The sequence below is a fragment of the Rhinoderma darwinii genome, chromosome 3, assembly GCF_050947455.1.
Source record: "Rhinoderma darwinii isolate aRhiDar2 chromosome 3, aRhiDar2.hap1, whole genome shotgun sequence".
Classification (NCBI taxonomy): Eukaryota; Metazoa; Chordata; class Amphibia; order Anura; family Rhinodermatidae; genus Rhinoderma; species Rhinoderma darwinii.
This window is the reverse complement of record NC_134689.1, coordinates 19,647,173-19,668,097: the sequence shown is the minus strand read 5'-3', so window position 1 is coordinate 19,668,097 and position 20,925 is coordinate 19,647,173. Positions and strand designations below refer to the sequence as shown.

Below are 20,925 nucleotides of genomic sequence, written 5' to 3'. Positions count from 1 at the left end.
ACAAAATATGAGAAGTGATATATTAGAAAAATTCTCCTTCTTGACACATAAGGATCATTAATACAATTAAAATGAGCATTTCAGCAAGTTTTGGGTTAAATTATTAAGAAAATTGTAATGAATTAATTTGCCAGTTGCAGAACTGTCAGCTCAATAATTGAAATTATCCCACAGTGTGAAATGCAGACGGTTATGTCATCAATAACCCCCACAACAAAGTGTAGCATTCACCAGGTAAAAAAATTGCAACCCCCCCAAAACCCAATATCTTCCCAAGCAGAAAATGCCAAATGTCCATCTACAGATAAATATGCCACCGGTTATGCAGGAGAAAATGCCCAGTCATGAATTTAAAGGACCACTAACCTAAAATACAACTCTCATATTGCTCATATATTTATTTTGCGTCTTGGAAGGCTTTCAATTAGCAATTTTCAGTATATTCCTCTATGTGGAAATGAGCAAATTGATCAGATACTTTGGAATAAACCATCATCTGTCCCTATTAAAAATTAAAAAATTACAATTTGATAATATTGCGTAGAAAGCAATCGGAAAGGAAAATCTTATTCTGGGGAACAGTGGGGTTTCATCTTTCAATGACAGTAACAACTCTTCTTGTCTAGTCTCACATTATAACCCTGTATGATAGGCCATTAATTAACGATTAAATGCTCATCAGGGAAGTAGTAAACATGAGAAGACATTACATACAATAAATATCCAGCCAATTTTTTTAATTTTTCAAAATTTTCCGATTTTGATTTAAATTTCCCAATTTTTCCAATTTGCATTGCCCCAAAGGTATTGTTCTTAGACAATAGTAAAGTAAACACTAAGATCATAGTGTAGTGTATACTATGGTCAAGGGAACCCTCGGATAACTAAAACCCACAGCTCCATCGCAACACTAGAGGACCACGGGGACTTTGACCTCAATGGACGTCACAGACACCAAACTTTTTTATTGGATGCTCTACAGGGGAAAAAAAGCTTTGCTATTGTGGCTCCCCCACAGCCAACAGCTGATCACGGTGGGCTTCCACCAATGACAACCTCCACAACAGGCATCTCTTAAGCAGGCGCAGGGTGAGAAAGGGGTTGACAGAGAACCATATGGTACAGCTTTTGAGTTACGGGTAAAAAAGCTTCCACATTCTGCAAAGTCTCTTTGTACAGATTTTTTGTCTATTGATTATATTAAAATATGTTTCTTTTAAGTTTACTGATCCTTTAAAATCTTCCATTTACAAAACCATAATAATCATTGTCAGGGCTCATCATCAGGCCTATCTCATATAACAAAATATCCTTTTCTATATTCTACCTATATTCTACAAGTCATCAGTTAAAGGGGTTGTCCACTACCGGGCAACTGATGACCTATCGACCGGATAGGTCATCAGTATATCATCGGTGCGGGTCCAACACCTGGATCCCGCACCGTTAAGCCGCTCCGGCTACCTCCGGGCACCGGACGTACATGCCGGAAGCAGTTGTCTCCGGCCACGAAATAGCGGCTGAGCTCTTTCAAGTGAATTGGAGCAGAGATGTAGTTTAGCAGCACGGCCGCTATGCAATGTACGGAGCCAACTGCTTCTGGTTCCGTACATCACAAAATGTGCAATTACATCCGGTGTCTGCATGCCACCGGAGCAGCTGATCGGTGTGGAGTCCGGGTGTTGAACCCACCCCGATGATATACTGATGACCTCTCCGGTGGATAGGTCATCAGTTGCCTGGTAATGGACAACCCCTTTAACTAGGTACATAATGTTACTTCTAAAACGTTACAAATTTCAATAAACTGTCGCAAATCATAAACCCAAAGTAATCATGGTGAGACAGTGCAGACGTAGATGAGCGGATTATGGAATAGTATGGGCGAAAAACTATTTTGGTCAACTTTTCTACTATTTGTTAACATTTAAATGCATTGAACTATCAATGAGATTTGTAAATATCCTACAAGAAATTTAATTTTACACTGTCTATTATTTTTTTTAGTTGGTCTGTTGATAAGACTGGGATTATTATCCAGATCACCATGCACTGGAAAATAATTGGTGTCACCCACTATGGTAATTTGTACTTTAGTTCCCGCCTGCCAGAGAAAGGAAGATGGCAGCTGGGATTTAGTACTTTTTCTTTTAATTCATGAGACCTATTTTATAGTCACAAAAAATACAAAATGCGAATCTTTGCTGTTTGTATAGTTAAAAATCACTCTTGACAACTGTTGAGCATCTGCTTCCATTAAATTCTATTGAAAATCATAAGATCAATAATGTCCTTTGTTGTATTAATTTAAAAGTATGCGAACACTCAGTATACGCTGTATAAACATACATTCACTCTGTATTAGTAGCAAACATGTATACAAACATCCATATATAATAGTAAAACAATGTTCTAATGCGTTTAAATAGAAGTAGATCATAGCTGTAAAAAATCATGAAATCCATAACCTTTTTGTGTCATTTTACTGACAATTTTATATTCTTTATGGATACAGTAATAGAATTTTGTTTTTACAATTTAGTAACAAGGCTTCAACTTCAATAGCCTATAAAATATTATACAAAGTACTCTTTACATTGAAGCAAACCCAGTTCCTTCAGAAATCTTGAATACTATTTCTGTAGTGAAATCACATATAATAATCAGATATAAAGATGCACGTGTGCATATAAAGTACTCGATTTCATGGCAGCTCTTAAAAGTTCCATATTATTCATATTATTGTTGTTTTTTTTGCAATAGGTAAATACTTTTTTTCTCGGTTTAATTACGGCTTCGAGAGGTCATTGATTATATTACTGCCACAAATCAACTGCATAATGAAAGAATTAGAACTAAATTTACATGAAGATTTCTCTTTTCCGATATAATCCAGAGGTAAAACAAAAAGAAACACTGTGATAGAGATTACAAGAAAAAAATCATCAAAAAATAGAGGATTCCTCTTCTTGGCAGTATTGTGTGTTAGTGTTTGAAAATAATTATTCCTTGCTGCTGTCCGTGTCGACAACTGTTTCTTCTGTAGTAAAGAGACGACCGAGGCTTGAGTGATGGACTCATTTAGGAGAGTGTACGAAGGCACACCAAGTAGAAGGGAAGAGTCAATTTTAGAATATTGTGGTTTCGTACTTGGTGCTAATCCCCCTTTTTGTTTCTTGCCCTGGTTCAACGATCCACGGTAGATTGGCGAGAGTCTTTTGATCAGACTGATCTATCTGTAGGAAGGAATAGTAGAGTGTATGTAGGTGAAAACCGTTTCGACATATGACGGTCAAATAATTCACTTGCATTAGTCCCCATCTCGAACACTGTCACAGGAGCAACTAAATCTAGATATTGTCTTCTACATCTTCTCCAATTATGGAGTAGGGGTTCCCTGGAACCCTGGTCACCCTTGGAACCAGATCAGGGGTTCCCCAGAAGATAGCAGTACCGAGAGCTGTCACTTTAATAGTAGGGGTGGCAAAATGATTTTAGCCTGCTCATAGATGCTTGGCATGACGGCAGAACGGCAGACAGCAAATCTTGGAAAGAGTATAGTTTGCTTTATCTGCCCCTTCTTTGAGTTGAAAATAGTAGTAGGGGTTTTCTGAGAATGGTAACTTTTTTTTTTTTAGGGGTACTGTATGCTAATAAGGTCGGGAATCACTAGTTAGTTAAAGAGGTAGTGCTAACTTTGCCTAGTCTTCCATTGCAAACAAAGCCATGGGTTAAGTATAATCTGAAATCTGCTAGGCTAAATAAAAAAATGGATGCCCCCTGAGAAATATAGAAGCCTTTTTTTGCTTCTTATATATTTTTCTCTAGTTACATTGCATTATTGAACAGAAGAGGATATATGAAGCATGGGATATCATGGTAATAAAGATGAGTGAATCAATTCTACATGAATCAAATTCGACCCGGCTTTCTCAGAAGTTTTGGATTTGGTGAAATGCAAAACTTTTGGGGTTCGCAGCTAATAAATCATGACAAAATGGCGGTCCTCATTTTACAGTGGAAGACATTAGTGCTGATCTGCTAATAACTTCGTTTCCACATAGCGAAAAAACTATGAAGTGGCCAACCCCTTTAAAGAGCTTGAAAGGAGTTGGATACAGTCCTAGAAGACATCGGAGCGTGAGACTCGAGTTTTCAGGGCAATTGGGGCACTTGAGATTTGCGGCAAATATTTTTTTTTGTATTTATTTCAAGTCTGACAGCTGAAAAGAATATAAGGAAATTCACTCGTCTCTACATGGTATGTTTTTGGCATTATTTATCAATAGCTGACCTGTTTTTTTTACTTAAAAAAAGTAGCAAATCATATTATGTGTGACTTTTCTCGTCATTCAGCAATTTTGAAAAGTGCTGATATAAGTGGGTTGAATTTACTGGGACTGGCCAGAGTCTCCACATTTTCGACTGATTTATTAATACTAAATCCAAAAAATGGAACACATTTTCTGCTCACAGGGGTGCACTTTTTAAGAAATTTGGCGCAATTCAATCCAACACACTTTCTTTTTAGAATAGCGTAGGAAATGCCAGACTTAATAAATCTTCCCCTGTTTCCAGTAAGTATGTTTTTCAAACGTGGAAGAAAACCAACGTGGACAGAGAGCCCATAGTCTCTTTGCCAGGCACATAACTTGTGCTATAACAACCAAAGCTACAGTCCTGGCACCAGAAAACTACCTCAGGACCTGTAAGTCAACTAAATACCTTAAGTGTCAGGAGATGCTTTAGAATTTCAGCCTCTTTGCTGCATGTTTACATGTATTTGCAGACAAAGAAGCCTGTAAGGGGGAGATATTAGCAGTAATGATGTTAAACTTGCTTCACTACCCTGGCAGTGCCAGCTACCTATGCTTCCACTAAGGACTACGTGATGTCCACATGACCTGTAGCCTTCCCCTTGATAATCAGTGATGGGCTGTATTGTTACTCTTCCTATGACATACTATGTCCAAACTTTATCCTTGGACTTCTTGGCAAACATAACCAAACTACAACACTACTCGCCCAGATTTTTATGGTCCTCCATGCACCCGGATACTTACCGTTGCCTTACGAATGCTGACTCTAGGTTTTGGGATAGGTTTGGTGGGCTTGCTGTCAAAACTCTCTGGAAGTGTTGAGGAATGTCCTCCTTTCCTGGCTTGTAGTGCAAGCTGATATGCAACTTCAAACGCCTGTCCTAGTGTCAAGATGATCTCATATGCTAAATTCTACAGAGAAAAAAACAACACAAAGTATAGTATATAAGAAAAAGTGATATAATAAATGAAAATGTAAAAAAAAAAACACTGTAAGTTAGAATATCAGGCATGGGCTGAAGTTCTACTAGGCTTGTAAGCATAATTTGCATAATGTTCCCCACCTTAAAAATACATTTTCACATAGTCCCACTTTGCCTGGTGCTCACATACAATAAAAAGTGGGTTCTTGGTCCTTGAAGACAACTGTTTCATTGGTCTTAGAAGACCAGTGCTCAATTCCAGGAAACTTAGTACATATTTTTGTTTAATAATAATAAAAATATACTGTAGTATAAAGTATGGTGCAAGATTATAAAAAATCTAGTAAAACAAACAAATCAGTTAAAAGCTCATGATTCACATGAGACATACAGAATTACTGAACTAATTGAGCAGCAGAAATGTTATGAATATTTTGCCTTTTTTTCACCCATATGTGGCCACGAAGGCAAAAAACTTAGAGTTGACCCATTAAACAATGCAATTGTTTAAAAGCCTTGAAGCGAATGTGTCCACCCTTGAACACAATTCTGTTTTTTTTTTAACCTAAATAGAGCCAAAATTATGTGCTGGTTCATTTCTTAATATATCTTTCTAGTGCTTGGGGCTCTACTTTTCTGATACAGACCTCCAAAACCCCTCTATAGCCATATAATTCTAGCTACTTGCAGCCACCACTAGAGGGAGCTGAGGAGCCCACTGAATACTATTTATACATGGAACTCAGTAATAACACAGTATACAATAAGCTCCCCCTTGTTTATAACTGATATTGAATTATTATGTATTGAAAATAAAAAAATTGACAAGTACTAACCACATCAAAAGCTGTAAAAACATGACAATAATGGAGGTTAGATTTCAAGTCTTTTGTGATATATGCAAAGGTAGAGAGGTCTTCAGGATCCTGGGCAGCACATGATATATTGCGGATTTCATGTTCAGCAATGATCGCCTGGGTAAAAGAAAACAAAAGTCATTTCCATACTAACACACTCCAGTATCGAGGCTCTGTCACCAGTTTAATACTTCTCTATCTCCTACCTAATCTAATAGGCGCTTTCATGTAGATAACTACTGTTTTTTTGTTGTTGTTTTTTGAAAAACTTTTATTTTTGACCAAGTTATGAACATTTAAAGATTTATGCAAATTTGTTCTTAATGCCCAACAGGGCGTTTTTTTACTTTGCTTTACAATGCCCACTTGGTGAAAAGTAAAAAAGAAAAACGCCCAGTTGGGCATTAAGAACAAATTTGCATAAATCTTAAAATGTTCATAACTTGGTCAAAAATAAAAGTTTTTTAAAAAAAACAGTAGTTATCTACATCAAAGTGACTATTAGATTAGGTAGGAGATAGAGAAGTATTAAACTGGTGACAGAGCCTCTTTAAATAGCACACAAAAATATATGCAGAGAAGGTGTGTGTCCTTATTGTCACATGGAGGAAGATTACTTAGGCCACCAACCTTGTATCTCGGTTATGGGGTCTGAATTTTTTTTAGTAACAAGCACAGTAGGTCTCAGTCTTGTTTCTGGTGGCTATTTACTTAACTACACCCCATTTAATCACATGTCCATTCCAGGAATGGAAAGCTTGGAACTTGTTATTGGGGCATTGTGGCTGGCACTGTAATGGGGGAAATTAGCTAACTCTTTTATGGGGACGCTGTGGCTGGCTCTGCTACTTCGGCACCTTAAAAATTTGACAATACATTCACAGCAGTGGCATCCCTAGCACTGGGCTTTCGGGGCCACAGCCCCAGATCTTCGGCCCACCGCCCTGGATCCCAGAGCGACTGCCACATAATGGTGTAGCAATATTGGTCACATCGGTCGCAATTTCGAGCGAACCCCGAAGCCCCCCGCACCACGTCTATAAACAGTTACTATAGTAACTGGGGACTATGTAATAAACTACACGGGCCCCTGTTACTATAGTTACTGACAGTATACTTACCCTCCCCGTTCCTGAGCGCAGCGGAGGTCATAATTATGTTATGACGCTGTGCGCTGCGACAAAAACATCTCAGCGCTGGATGTTGTCAGGATCTCCACAGCCGAAGAGGAGAGTAAGTAAAACATGTGTTAGGCTTAGATACAGGGCCCAGCAGACATGGTGTGATCGTGTGTGCTGTGCCCTGTATCTAAGCTTATCACATGGTAGGCGTAGATACATGGCCCATGTGTGATCCTGTCTGATGGGCCCTGTATCTAAGCCTACCACATAATAGGCTTAGATACAGGGCCCCAGCAGACAGTAATCTTATACAGTATAAGATTACTCTCTGCTGGGGCCCTGTATCTAAGCTTACCTTATGGTAGGCTTAGATACATGATCTAACAGACAGTATCACACATGGGGCCTGTATCTAAGCCTACAGCATGTGTTACTAATGTTTTTTTTTACAGGTTCGGATGTTGGACTACATCGGATTCGAGGACTACTTTGATGACGGCTTTTTTAATTTTCAATAAAACGGTTAACGAGGGTTGTGTGTTTTTTATTTTATTTAAATAAAATCATTTTTCTATGTCTTTGTATTTTTTTTTTAACCTTTATTACTTCTGCCTTATTAATAGCTGGTGGCTGATTGACAGTGTCAATTACTAAGGCAGGGCTTAGTGTTAGCCGGTAAAAAGGCTAACACTAACCTCCAATATTACCACGGTACCCACCGCCACCAGGGGTGCTGGGAAGAGCCGGGTACAATCAAGTACCCGACCATCTGTAGTGATAGCCGGCCACCGTAGTATGGGAAAAACAGTGGCCCTACCCACCCTTGTAATGCTATCCTGCTGCTGTGTTGTATCTGGCTGGTTGTAAAAAATGGGGGGGACCCCACGTCATTTAAAAAATAATAATAATTAGAAAAAAAGGATGGCTTGGTTCTGTGGGAACAAAGAATTTGGCATGTTGAAATGCATCTTGCTGTCAGGGTACAGTCGGGCTGCAGCCATTGAAAAAATAGGTGGGTCCATCTTGCCAAAATCCACATGTCCAGCCGACTCTGAATGTGTACGGTCAGTTTAAGCCGTGCGATGTAAGAAGATGTCAATCAAAGCAATTATCAATCAAAGAAATGTCCATTGTTGTCCATGGGATGTGTCTGGTATTGCATCTCGGCCTCATATACTTCAATACGGAAAAGCTGCAATACCAATCCATGGACAAGAGTGGCGCTGTTTCTGGTAAAAATACTGGACAACCCCTTTAAACAGCAGTGTTAGTAGTAAAAATAAATACTACACAAATAATCTGAAATATATTAAATATATCAAATCATAATACATCCGACTTTACAAATGGTGGCCTGCTCTGTCCCATGTTCGTCGTCTTGGCGCTCTGCTTTCATAATAACAATAAATCCCATTTGGAAGTCTGAATATTCTGCTGATTTAATGCAGTGATTCTATGTCCCAGGAGGGAATGTTTCCGTGACTCACACCCTGGTTTACAGAATACAAGGCAGGTTTGGAGCTCTCTGTTGTGTACACGCATTTGTATGCCGCCGGTAATCGGCTCCGTGTGACGCTCTCTCACCTTGAGTGGCTCAGTGAAGAATTTACGCAATGACAAATGATTTCATATTCCCTGAATGCACCAGGCTCATCTGCAGTGTTTTGATGTTTAATGAAGCGACTTGGAGATGTGGGGATATTATGATAATGCATTTACCTCATTATGAATAATGATCGTGGCAACACAGGCTTACAAAAATCTGTAGATTAAAAATTACCTCCACAGAATACCCAGGTGTGTGCCAAGACAGTCTGCCATCTGATATGACCTTTGCATTGTCATTGAAGGTGTTGTCTCCTCCCAACAACCCCTTTCCATATGATGATCATGGGCTGCTATTCATTTGCATAGCCACATGTAATACTACATTTCCCCTGTAGTGGCCACTGCAGGTAAAATATGGAGCCGACAGCATCTCCCCCTCTTCAGGAGCCAGATCAGTGTCAATCAGCTGATCGATGTGGCGGCTTTCATGTCTGTGATGAGACAATCCCTTTAACGAGGTAAATACATTCAAAGAGCAGTAAAAATTAGTTTTTTACCATCTCTTCTAGCGGTCAGAATGGCAAATTACATCAGTTATGAAAAAATCTAGGACGATGTATCACTGCATAACTTGGCCAATTCCGAAGTCTGTGATAATAGTAATGAAGGCCAAATTGGTTGTCAAGCAGAAACACGTATAACAAAGAAATGACTAAATCATTTTTTTTACAAATGTACATAGATACCAAATCAGGATGGCAGGGAGACTTGGCATTTTATTTTGGACTGTCTTTCCAGAGATATGCAACCTAAAAAGTTAAAGGGGTTTATGAGATTAGGGAAAAATGGCTACCTTCTTCCAGAAACAGTGCCTCTCTTGCTCATGGGCTGTGTCCGGTATTGCAGCTTAGTCTTATTTAATTGAATTGGACTGAAATGCAGACACAGCCCATAGATAAGAGTGCCACTGTTTTTCTATTCTCATACAATGAAATAGTCCAGAGGTCAATAGAACATTTGATAATCTGGCACATACCAAAGCACAGTTTTTATATCTAGGAAAGGAAAAAAAATCTCACTTTATTAGCAGCATCCATAAACTTCACTCCCTTGTATGAAACTGACAGAATGATTGTTGGAACTTTCTTCATTTGTTCTGTTGATTTCTAGGAAGAGAAAAAATTGGGGTTATTGCATTATCAGTGTGACAGCGCCTTTTAGATTCGCTAGGAGATAAGGCATTACTAAACTAGTGACAGATCCTCTTTAAGTTCAGTGTTAGGCCATGTTCACACGCTAAACTAAAAATGGCTGTAAAATACGGAGCTGTTTTCAAGAGAAAACAGCCTCTGAATTTCAGCAGTTTTTTAAGCATCAAGCGTTTTCTTGATGCGTTTTTTTACGGACGTTTTTGGAGCTGTTTTTCTATTGAGACAATGAGAAACGGCCCCAAAAATGGCTCAAGAAGTGACATGCACTACTTTTTTATGGGGCTTTTTTTATACGCCGTTTGTACAAACGGACGCTGTAAAGGGAAGTGTCCCGTTTTATGCATATATGTATTTGTATATATATATATATGTATATATGTGTATATGTATGTATATATATATGTATATATATATATATGTGTGTATATATATATATATATGTATATATATATATATATGTATATATATGTACATAATATGTATATGTGTATATATAATACATATAATGTCTCATGTGCCAGGGCTGTAGAAACACAGCCCTGGTCATGAATACGGTTGTAAACAAAGCGGGACAATTAGCATTGCCCTGCTTTGTTTGGAAACCATGGAGACAGGAGATAGTTTAATCTCAAATCTCCCGTGCGCACGGACACTCCCGCACACTCCCGCGGTATTACGAGTGCACGGGATTACACGCGGGCGCTCATGAGTCGGCTGGTGATATATTATCACCATGCCGACCCATGCTAGCCGGGGGAGAGCGACACTCGTCCCCCACTGCAAGTGTACTGGCAGGGTTAAATAGCCCTGCGTCGGTACGCTCAGGAGCTGAAGACCACCTCACCACTCCACCAACGAGGAGCAGCTGGGACCTGCCTGCCTTACCTGTCCTGCAGTCTCCTGACCTGCTCCAGCTCCTGCTTCTGCTCCACCAGGACACACAGCTACACTTGATACTCTCTCTCCCTGTCTCCTCCTGCTGTCCCTGAAGTTAATCCTTGCTCTCCCTGAGTACTGTCCCTAAATTAACCCTTGCTTCCCTGAGTAACCCTTGGTGCCCCTGAGTCCCTGTGTTAACCCTTACTGTCCCTAAGTTAACCCTTTCTTCCCTGAGTAACCCTTGGTGCCCCTGAGTCCCTGTTAACCCTTTCTGCCCTGAGTCACTGTTGACCCTTGCTGCCCTGAGTTAACCCTTGCTGTCCCAGAGTAACCCTTGGTGCCCCTGAGTCCCTATTCACCCTTGCTGTCCCCGAGTTAACCCTTGCTGTCCCATAGTAACCCTTGCAGTCCCTGAAGTTAACCCTTGCAGTCCCTGAAGTTAACCCTTGCAGTCCCTGAAGTTAACCCATTGCTGCCCTAAGTTACCCCATACTACCCCTTGCCGTCCCTGAGTTAACCCCTTGCTGACCTGTGCATCCACTGTTGTATCCCTGGTTAACCCTTGAAACATTTAACCCTTCCCACTGTTGTCCCTTTTACCTGATTATTAGCACTTAGTGTACAGGGACAGTTATATTAGGAGGGAGTGGGACAGAGATAGTGAGAGTGTGAGAATTACAAGTAACTTTGTGTATTGTGTTCTAACGTAACTTCTATGTATGTTTAGGTAAGTGGGTGGCGGTATAATTAGGATTGTGATACCGTGTTTATACTGTACTGTGATTAGTTACTGTATTTTATATATGAGAGTGATTACTGTATGTTAATAAATAAATAAATAATAAATATCTTTATTTACTATAAGGTCTTATTCCCTTGAGTAGCAGCAAAAGCAATTAGATTGACCTATAAGGAAAAGGTAGGGGAACTAGGCATAACCCTAGTGACCCTGATAATAAAGGAGGTAGTAATAGTGGGTGACACTAACCAGTGAACCCCGCTATTACCCCACCCCCTTTTACAGACGCGTAAAAAAAACGCCCCGTGGGAACAAAACGCAGTTTTTCCCATTGAAATCAATGGGCGGATGTTTGGAGGAATTCAGCCTCCGTATTTTTAGCCGTTTTTCGGGGCCTTTACGGCCCGAAAAACAGCTGAAAATAAGCCTTGTGAACATACCCTTAGTGTTGGGACATGGATTCAAATCACCATCCACATCAATGTGTCCATATATACGCACATAACTTACAATATATAAGACAATCAGGATGTAAACATTCATATGAACTTGGATCGACATTATGTACATATTTCTTCTGTCAGGTCTCCTTCATGGTAGACATAAAGCTCCCTATAAATCATCCGTTATGACCAATAAAAAGCTTTAGAGCTGAAAATCTGGTGCATCAGCTGGAAAATGAATCTGCCTATTAACAAGTTTTGCCGACACAGCAAGTCTTCTATTTTGATCATCTTATGATATTAAAAGTAGTTTGCATGCATTTTCTTAGTTTTTCCCAAAAATTAGAAAAAAATTTCCATAGTCAAAAAACATACTGCTTTCTACTGAGATTGTCCAATATTGCTGCTTGGTGAAGAAATCAGATTTCATGTTCCAAAAATGACGTGTGTTGCACAATATATTTATGCTACTAGCAATTAAATAATCCCCCTTTATATAGTGTGCTGTCGTTGCAGATTGGAGATAGTGATAAAGGGTTAAAAATTCTCACTCTCCCAATTTACCATTGCTATAACTATGACGCTATGCATTCTGCTGATCTGGGATCAGACACCAATTCAGGGAATACTTAGGGACCTCAAGAAAAGGCATCATGTGTAGAGATCTCTATAAATCCCAATAAATAAATACAAAATGAAGCAAATTTGCAAATAATCTTGATTAAAAATATCCTACCATTTTATGTCTACAGTTCCTATGTAGACCTATGTGTCACCATGGTAACAGACTACAAACAAACCCTGTGTAGTCTGATCCTATAGTCATACTTGCTGCTCTTAGTTTGCTATTTAGTTTTGTTTCTTAAGAACTAGGAGACAGAAGGGAGTGATGGTATGTTCACACGCTTACTAAAAAACTTCTGAAAATATGGAGCTGTTTTCAAGGGAAAACAGCTCCTGATTTTCTGCCATTTTTTAATCAAACTCGCATTTTTCGCTGCATTTTTTGACAGCCGTTTTTGGTGCTGTTTTCTATGGAGTCAATGAAAAACGGCTCCAGAAATGGCTTAAGAAGTGACATGCACTTCTTTTTCGCGGGCGTTTTTTTGCGTGGCCGTTTTTAAAAATAGTCACGTAAGAAAACGCCCCGTCGGAACAGAACGCCTTTTTTCCCACTGAAATCAATGGGCAGATGTATGGAGGCGTTCTGCTTCCAATTGTCCGGCCATTTTTCGGCCGTTTACGGCCCGAAAAATGGCCGAAAATTTGCCGTGTGAACATACCCTAACACATGACTACAGGATCAGACTACTTAGCATTTGTTTGTAGGCTAAAACCATAGGTCTGCGTAGGAGCTGCATACACAGAATGGTAGGATGTTTTTATTAAAACCATGTGCAAAGTTGCTTAATATTTATTATTTTAGATGCATTAGAACTAGAATGAAAAAAAATATGTTGTAAAGATGGACGAACATATCCATTAGGTCAGTTTATTATATCATTAGAGAACTTGGTTACGGGAACCATACGCCATCCCGAGTTTCAGTGACTGCAATTTTGTGCATGCAGTGTAGATATAATAGATTCACTCAGATTGGTACTTCTCCCCTGTGGGACACAAACTAATTTGTCTAAGTCAGGTATACACGTACATGTTCTATTTTAATAAAAAGCCAATTAACTTACAAGTATATTTTTAGAATGTGGGTGGAATATGGAAATAAAAACACAAACTATGTTTTACATTGGGCTGTTTTAGCTAAAGGGTCGCTACGTCTTGTAATTTACAGAGGTGTCGTGCTACTGAGTGGCAAATAAATATCATAAAACCTGTTATTGACAGTTGAGCTGACCCTACTGAAACCAGATAGTTCGACCTACTTTAAGGATCTGTTCACATCTGGATCGGAGGATTTGTTTAGAGCCTCTCTCGCAGATTCCATCAGATTTGACGGGAACCAAAGACAAAGTTTGACGGCTACCACCGGCGCCTGATAGACCACATTGACTTGACTTGGGGTTCATTGGATTCTATCGTGGTGCCCGTCGTTTTCTTGCAGCGCCAATCTTCCCATTACAATGACGGAACCCGAAGGACCCCATTATAAGTCAATAGCGTCTGTCAGGCACCTGTGGTATCCGTCATACCTGTGGTATCCATTTATAATGGAAACCAAATCACAGATGTGAACAGAGCCATACACCATAACTATAGTTTTAAAACATCCAGTCTGAATTGCGGCTACCCCGTGAAAGTTTTATCTTTTGTTTTCTGAGTATGAATACCTCCAATTGTATAACATATTCTCAATCCACCTTGACTATAATAACTTTAGAGTTTACATTGAAATATTTAAAAGTCAATGTTAAAAATACTAATGAAGTACGAAAAAATAAAAATGAATAAAAACAGCGAACAAAGGCAGTGTCTATCCTGAGCGGAGCAACATCTTTAATGCACAAGGACTAATCAAGATCATTTGTCTGAATTAATCTTTTGAAAAGAAAAACAGAACCCTCCAGGGGTCGGTATTATGGGATGTCACCTGCTAAAACCTCCAGTTCGCTGACAGCGAATCTCGTTTCTTTTCAATCTCTGGCTTTAATAAACCCACCGGATACTTTTCCCTCAAAGGAGTGAAAAATGAAAGTAATAGTGTACAGCCCTATAATGAAAATCAATGTGTTTATAGTGCTTTGAAAGAAAAGGGCTTGCGCTTGAACCCCGTTTGGGAATTGTCAGGAGATACATTGATTTTTTTTTTCACTGCAGCGGCCAATTGTCTCATTTTCTCAAAGTAACCGGAGTACTAAGTCTGCCCTTCACTTCAGTCTATCCATAACACTGGCAGGCGGCTGTGTATTTATTATGTAAGAATAAGACGTCTGTATAATGTCACATTATAATGGGACAGGACCGTGTATAATAGCGGACTGCTCGCTTTTTTTATATTTATCGCTATGGATCCCTTTATGTACATGCCTGTATAAAAAAAAAATTAATAGGTAGGCTCAGACTAGAAATCTTACAACATTGGCATACGCGACAAGAGCTAAAGGACATTATAAGCTGGACCTTTTGGGAATTGCATAAATACTAACTCCCTGCCATAATGTTATCATCATAATGTTATACTCTCTTTAGTATTTTTCTGCAGACACCCTTCAACCCAGTCAACAGACAAAGGCCAGTGGGGTACAAACCATAGAGTCAGCACATGTGACTCCTATGGGGTCCTTGGAGAAAAGTGGGCCCATTCCAGGTGGGCTTATCCCCATTTAAATTAGACATGAGAACCTGCAAAGGGATGTGGTCTTCACAGGTGTTGGACTGTAAGGCCAGTTTTACACAAGCATAATAGGGTGCATTTTTGCACCTACAGTATATTACAGCCACAAAACCTGGCCCCGACAATAGGGCAAATGACTAAAATTAACCGCATCATAGATCCCTTAAGGGCGACCAAGTGGAACATGTACCAATAGGGAAACAAAAAATTTCTGATAGTATTTTTACATATTGTCTAATATTTTCTTTAAAGTGGCTCCAAAATGTGATCGTAAAAAGGACCTGTGATTAGGTCATATATGTTGAACTGGTTCCTGAATAGCGCTGTCTCCCTGATTCCAGCGCTGTTTCTTTTTTATGGACCCCCAGAGATATGGTCCACTGCAGTGTTGGCTTCCTCTATGCTGATTTGATGTAGTTATCCAACAGGCCGTGAACTACCCTAAAGCTGCTGCGCACTGATTGGTCAGCATCAGAGACAGGGAAGCTAGCTCCACCCTGTTAACTAGAGCAAATTAACATATAGGGAGCCAACACAACAGTGGGCCATATCATTGGAATGGGGGGTCCAGAATAAAAAAAACACAGCTGGAATCAGGGAGACAGCGCTATTCAGGTCAGTTATCCAGTATGATCTAGTGACTGGTCCTCTTTAAAGCATAATTGTACTTTTAACAAAATTTCACATTTAAATCTAGATATAAAGTGGAGTAAAAAAAATGCCTACGTCTGCCATTACACTCCTGGCACTGATTTCTGCTTATGGGAAGGAAGTGGCACTGCGGGCAATCTGGGGCGCTCTGATTGGTCATTGTTTGTGCCCCCCGCCACTCTTGCTGTCATCATTAGGGCACACTTGCTGTCATTATTAATGGCACTCTTGCTGTCATTATTAGGGCACTCTTGCTGTCATTATTAGGGCACTCTTGCTGTCACTGATTGTAGGAGCTCTCTGGCCATGATTATGGGTAAAATCACAGACTTGACTAGACTGCTGTCAGAAAGCTGTCCCAGATTTGACTACCACTAAAATGTAACCTTTATTATACTATTACAAGCAACATCAAAAGTAAATGTAGGAATACATTAGATAGTTAGCCGGTTAGGAGGGAGGGGTACTGGTAACTGCTACAACCCTAATGACTATGCTACCTACAACAGCGGGACAGTGACCCTGATCAGGGTGTACCAACTTCAGATCCTGGGCCTATGACTCTCTAAAACATCACTACTAATAATGAAATACTGAAAAATCAGAGGGAAAATATCTGATTTATATAAATACCACAGTAGACCTATATTATTTCAGAAATTATACCCAAATATCCCTCTATTATTCCCAAATAGTAAACAATCGGCTATATAAATAACACCATACTAATAGTAAAGTTGCACAATATAAAGTATAATGTATCACTAATCAAAACTTCCAGAATGATGGATCAATATTCTCCGAAGATGCACCATCAAATCTTTCCCTGTGAAATACAGCGGTCCCTCAAGGTACAATGGGCTCCCTATATGCTAAGTTGCTCCTTTGGGCACTAGCTGAGGACGGCTCCATGTTATTTTTCTGGTACACTGTGTACTTACTGTACAGGACTCTGAAGAAGCTTCTTTCCTCATCATAGAAACTGATTTACAGCTTCCAGCAGCTATTTCTGATTTTTAACTCCTTAATAACCGCCCACCGTCTTTTGATGGCAGGCGGTGCAGATGCTTCGTCTTTTGGCGTCGCTCTAGAAGAGGCTGATGAGCGCTCCTGTGAGCTCATCCTCTAAGCAGGAGCTGTAAGTATCAGCTCCTGATCTTAGAGAAGCCTGCTAAATTCAGCTATAGTCGAAAAACATTCGGACACCAGCTGTTTAACCCTTTGATCGCCACGGTCCGTGACCGCGGCATGATCAAAGGGAACTCCTCTCTTTGATCACGTCACTGGAAACCCGGTGACGTGATTAAACAGCAGCGACTCTCTCTGCAGTCAGCCCTGGGGACCTACAAAGGACTCCAGGGGTGTCTGTTCAGTAAGCCTGCTGTTCGGCACACTATGTGCTGCCCTAACAGCAGCCTGTGTCATAGTGACACAGTGTAATGTACTAGCATACAGGAGTATGTTAATATATTATAAGTAAAAAATAATGTTATAAATAAACTTATCCCTTAATGGGATTTAAAAAAAAGGGAACAAAAAAAATAAATAAATAAAAATGTCCCAAAAAAAAAAGTCATTATTTTGCATAAAATATTTTATTGCCCCTACATTAAGGACTTGTGCTAAAATAAATCTGGACTCAATACCCCATAATGACGAAGCGAAAACAGAATTTTAGACATTTTTGCAAATTTATCAAAAATCAAAAACTCACATTTTGCTAGGACATAAGTATTCAGACCCTTTACTACGGCACTTGAAATTTAGCTCTGGGGTCTCCCATTTCTCTAGATCATCTTTGGAATGTTTCTACACCATGATTGAAGACACCTGTGGTAAACTCATTTGATTGGACATGATTTGGAAAGACACAACCCTGTCTATATGAGGTCTCACAGCTGACAATGCATATCAGAGTAAAAACCAAGCCATGAGGAGGAAAGAACTGATTGCAGAGCTCAGATACAGGATTGTGTGGAAGCACAAATCTGGAGAAGGGTACGAAAAAATTCAAAAGAGCACAGTGGCCTCCATAATTCTTAAATGGAAGACGTTTGGAACAACCAGGACTCTTCCTAGAGCGTCCGCCCCACCAAACTAAGTAATCGGGGGAAAAGGGCCTTGGTAAGAGAGGTGACTAAGAACCCAATAGTCACTCTGGCTGAACAACAAAGATCCTGTGTGCAGGTGGGAGAGACTTCAAGAAGGTCAACCATCACTGCAGCACTCCACCAATCGGGGCTTCATGGCAGAGTGGCCAGAAAGAAGCCTCTCCTTCGTAAAAGACACACGAAAGCCCGCCTGGAGTTTGCAAAAAGAGCACCTAAAGTAGTCTCAGAATGTGAGAAACAAGATTCTGTGGTCTGATGAAGCCTAGATTGAACTTTTTGGCCTCAATTCTAAGCATCATGTCTGGAGGAAACCAGGCACTGCTCATCACCTGCCCAATATCATCCCTACAGTGAAGCATGGTGGTGGCAGCATCATGCTGTGGGGGTGTTTTTCAGCGACTGGGACAGGGAGACTGGTCAGGGTTGAGGGAAAGATGAATGGAGCAAAGTACAGAGATATTCTTAATGAAAACCTGATCCAGAGTGCTCTGGACCTCAGACTGGGCCGAAGGTTCACCTTCCAACAAGACAATGGCCCTAAGCACACAGCCAAGACCACACAGGAGAGGCTTAGGGACAACCCTGTGAATGTCCTTGAGTCGCCCAGACAGAACCCTGACTTGAACCCACTCAAACATCTCTGGAGAGACCTGAAAATGGCTGTCCACCGACGGTCCCCGTCCTTGACAGAGCCTGAGAGGATCTGCAGAGAAGAATGCAAGAAAATCCCCAAATACAGATGTGCAAACTTTGTGGCATCATATCCAAGAAGACTGGAGGCTGTTATCACTGCAAAGGTGCTTCAACTAAGTCCTGAGTAAGGGGTCTGAACATTTATGTCAATGCAATATTTTAGTTTTTTCCTTTTAAATAAATTAGCAAAGATTTCTAACATTCTGTTTTCACTTTGTCATTATGGGGTATTAAGTGCAAAATGGGGGTTGAAATACCTGAATTTTTTTTATTTTAGCAAAAGGCCTGAACATAACAAAATGTGAAAAAATCTAAAGGGTCTGAATACTTTCCGAATGCATTGTGTATTGCAGCATGATGCTGATCTAGGTAGCATAGTAATAAGTGTGGCAGCAGGAAAAGTTTGTAGTTCCCCTGATATCTTAACCCTTTCCCTTAACCCACTATCCTTTTTATGTATTTCTAAATTTTTTATGTTGCTTTTTAATAGTATAATAAAGATTACTTTTTAGTGGTAGTCCAATCCGTGATTTGTGATTAAGGCTGCACTCTGGTTGTCCTTATGGGGGCTCTCTGGCCGACACTTACTGTGGGGCACTCTGGGCATCATGGGGGCAAAAAGGTTTGGGGTTAGTTCTTATGCATAAAAATCCTCTGTGTGAACGTTTTTCTAGTACAGTATAAATGTGTTGCCTGGGTTCATAAATGACCTTTGATATTTTGCTCTCACACCTAATTTTTCGAAAAGAGCATAAAACGGTGTGAAACACAAGTTGTCAATCCATCAAAATAGAAACCAGGTCATCCACTTGCTGTGAAAATATTTTCAGCATTTTTTCTACCTCGATCATGAATTATTGCTAAGCAACCAAAGAGACTTCAATTATTTAATTTATTTATATTTGGAGGGGGTACCCTGAGCCAAAAACCCATCAATCACAGCTCAGGGGCAAAGCTTTATATTAAATCCACCTCAATTTATATTTACATAATATTATATATACATGTATGGAGAGTTGTAGCTAGGCTTTCCTTGGGGAAAAATTCAGTCTGCTGCCGTAACCCTGGATCTAAATACCCTAGCCAATGAAGACTGGCTTGTTAGCCTTCTCTATTGGGTTTAGTGGCCAACTCCACTTTAACTGGCATCGGACGTGGAAATATTTAGAAAATTTGGTTAATTAAAAATGCAACATGCTCACCCACCTCCTTAAGGGGGTTGTCCACTTTAAGCAATTCCTTTGTGTTAGAATGGTCCTTCAAAGATAAGCTGATGACAGGTTGTGCCGCTGCAGCGGCATCCAGCGATCAGCTATGATCTGCGAGGGAACTTAGCAGCAAGTGTTAATTTTCCCTGCAGCACCACCACAGGACAAATGAAGCATTGCACAGTTCCCATTTAAATCATTGGGCGGTCCATGCAAAGCATGAAGATGCTGGCTCCACCACAGCAAGAGACACTCTTTGTAGCCACTCTCTGCTCTGGCTAATAGATAAGAATCCTGAACAGGAGACCCCCATTTTTTTTTAAGAATGTCTTAATAGTATATTTGAAAATGGGTTTTCTAAATCTGACAACCACTTTAAGACCCTCTCACACAGGTCAATGATCGGGCGCATAGGCATTCGTAGGAGGCACACAGGCATTCGTAGGAACGCTAGTTCCCAATCATTGCCCTGTGTAAACAGGGCAGCAATTAGTAGACAAACAAGCAAACTTTCATCTGTCGGCTGATCAGATCTTTTATGCGGCCAGAAAAATTGTTGCTTGTGGGCAGCACATCTCCCTGTGTGAGCTGCTGACAAGAAGCAAATGTATGCATCATTCGTCCCTATACATTCTGATCAAGCGATTGCCAATCGAGATGCTGTATTGTCAATTGGCGCTCGTTAGCGGGCACAAAATCTAAACAAACAAAGGACCCTTACTCAGTACTGCTTTCCACAGAGCTTGGAGCTTCATGGAGGCTAAATCTGATCACGTCATTCTCAACTCTTCTATTGCTACAGAGCATGATAGGATAAGTGAATGACACAACTGACTAAGGTCTATATGTGGAGGTGCAGGGTCACGAAGAAGATAGCCTAGGTCGCCTAGTTGTAATTCACTTTACCCTGGGCAAAGATTTTGTTAGCTG

General features: G+C 40.1%; 1 protein-coding gene across 4 annotated transcripts in view; it reads right to left on the bottom strand.

Moving 5' to 3' along the window:
* Positions 1 to 1,742: 1,742 nt before the first annotated feature.
* The window catches only part of ANKS1B (ankyrin repeat and sterile alpha motif domain containing 1B), an 81,459-nt gene continuing 62,276 nt past the window's right edge, over positions 1,743 to 20,925 (bottom strand). For all 4 annotated transcript variants that reach the window (XM_075856079.1, XM_075856078.1, XM_075856081.1 and 1 more), the window contains 4 exons: positions 9,848 to 9,934; positions 6,079 to 6,216; positions 5,064 to 5,231; positions 1,743 to 3,236 (listed from right to left, as the gene is read on the bottom strand). In XM_075856079.1, the coding sequence (XP_075712194.1) occupies positions 3,129 to 3,236; positions 5,064 to 5,231; positions 6,079 to 6,216; positions 9,848 to 9,934 (501 nt within the window). In that variant the 3' untranslated portion in view covers positions 1,743 to 3,128. The remainder of the gene's footprint in view (positions 3,237 to 5,063; positions 5,232 to 6,078; positions 6,217 to 9,847; positions 9,935 to 20,925) is intronic.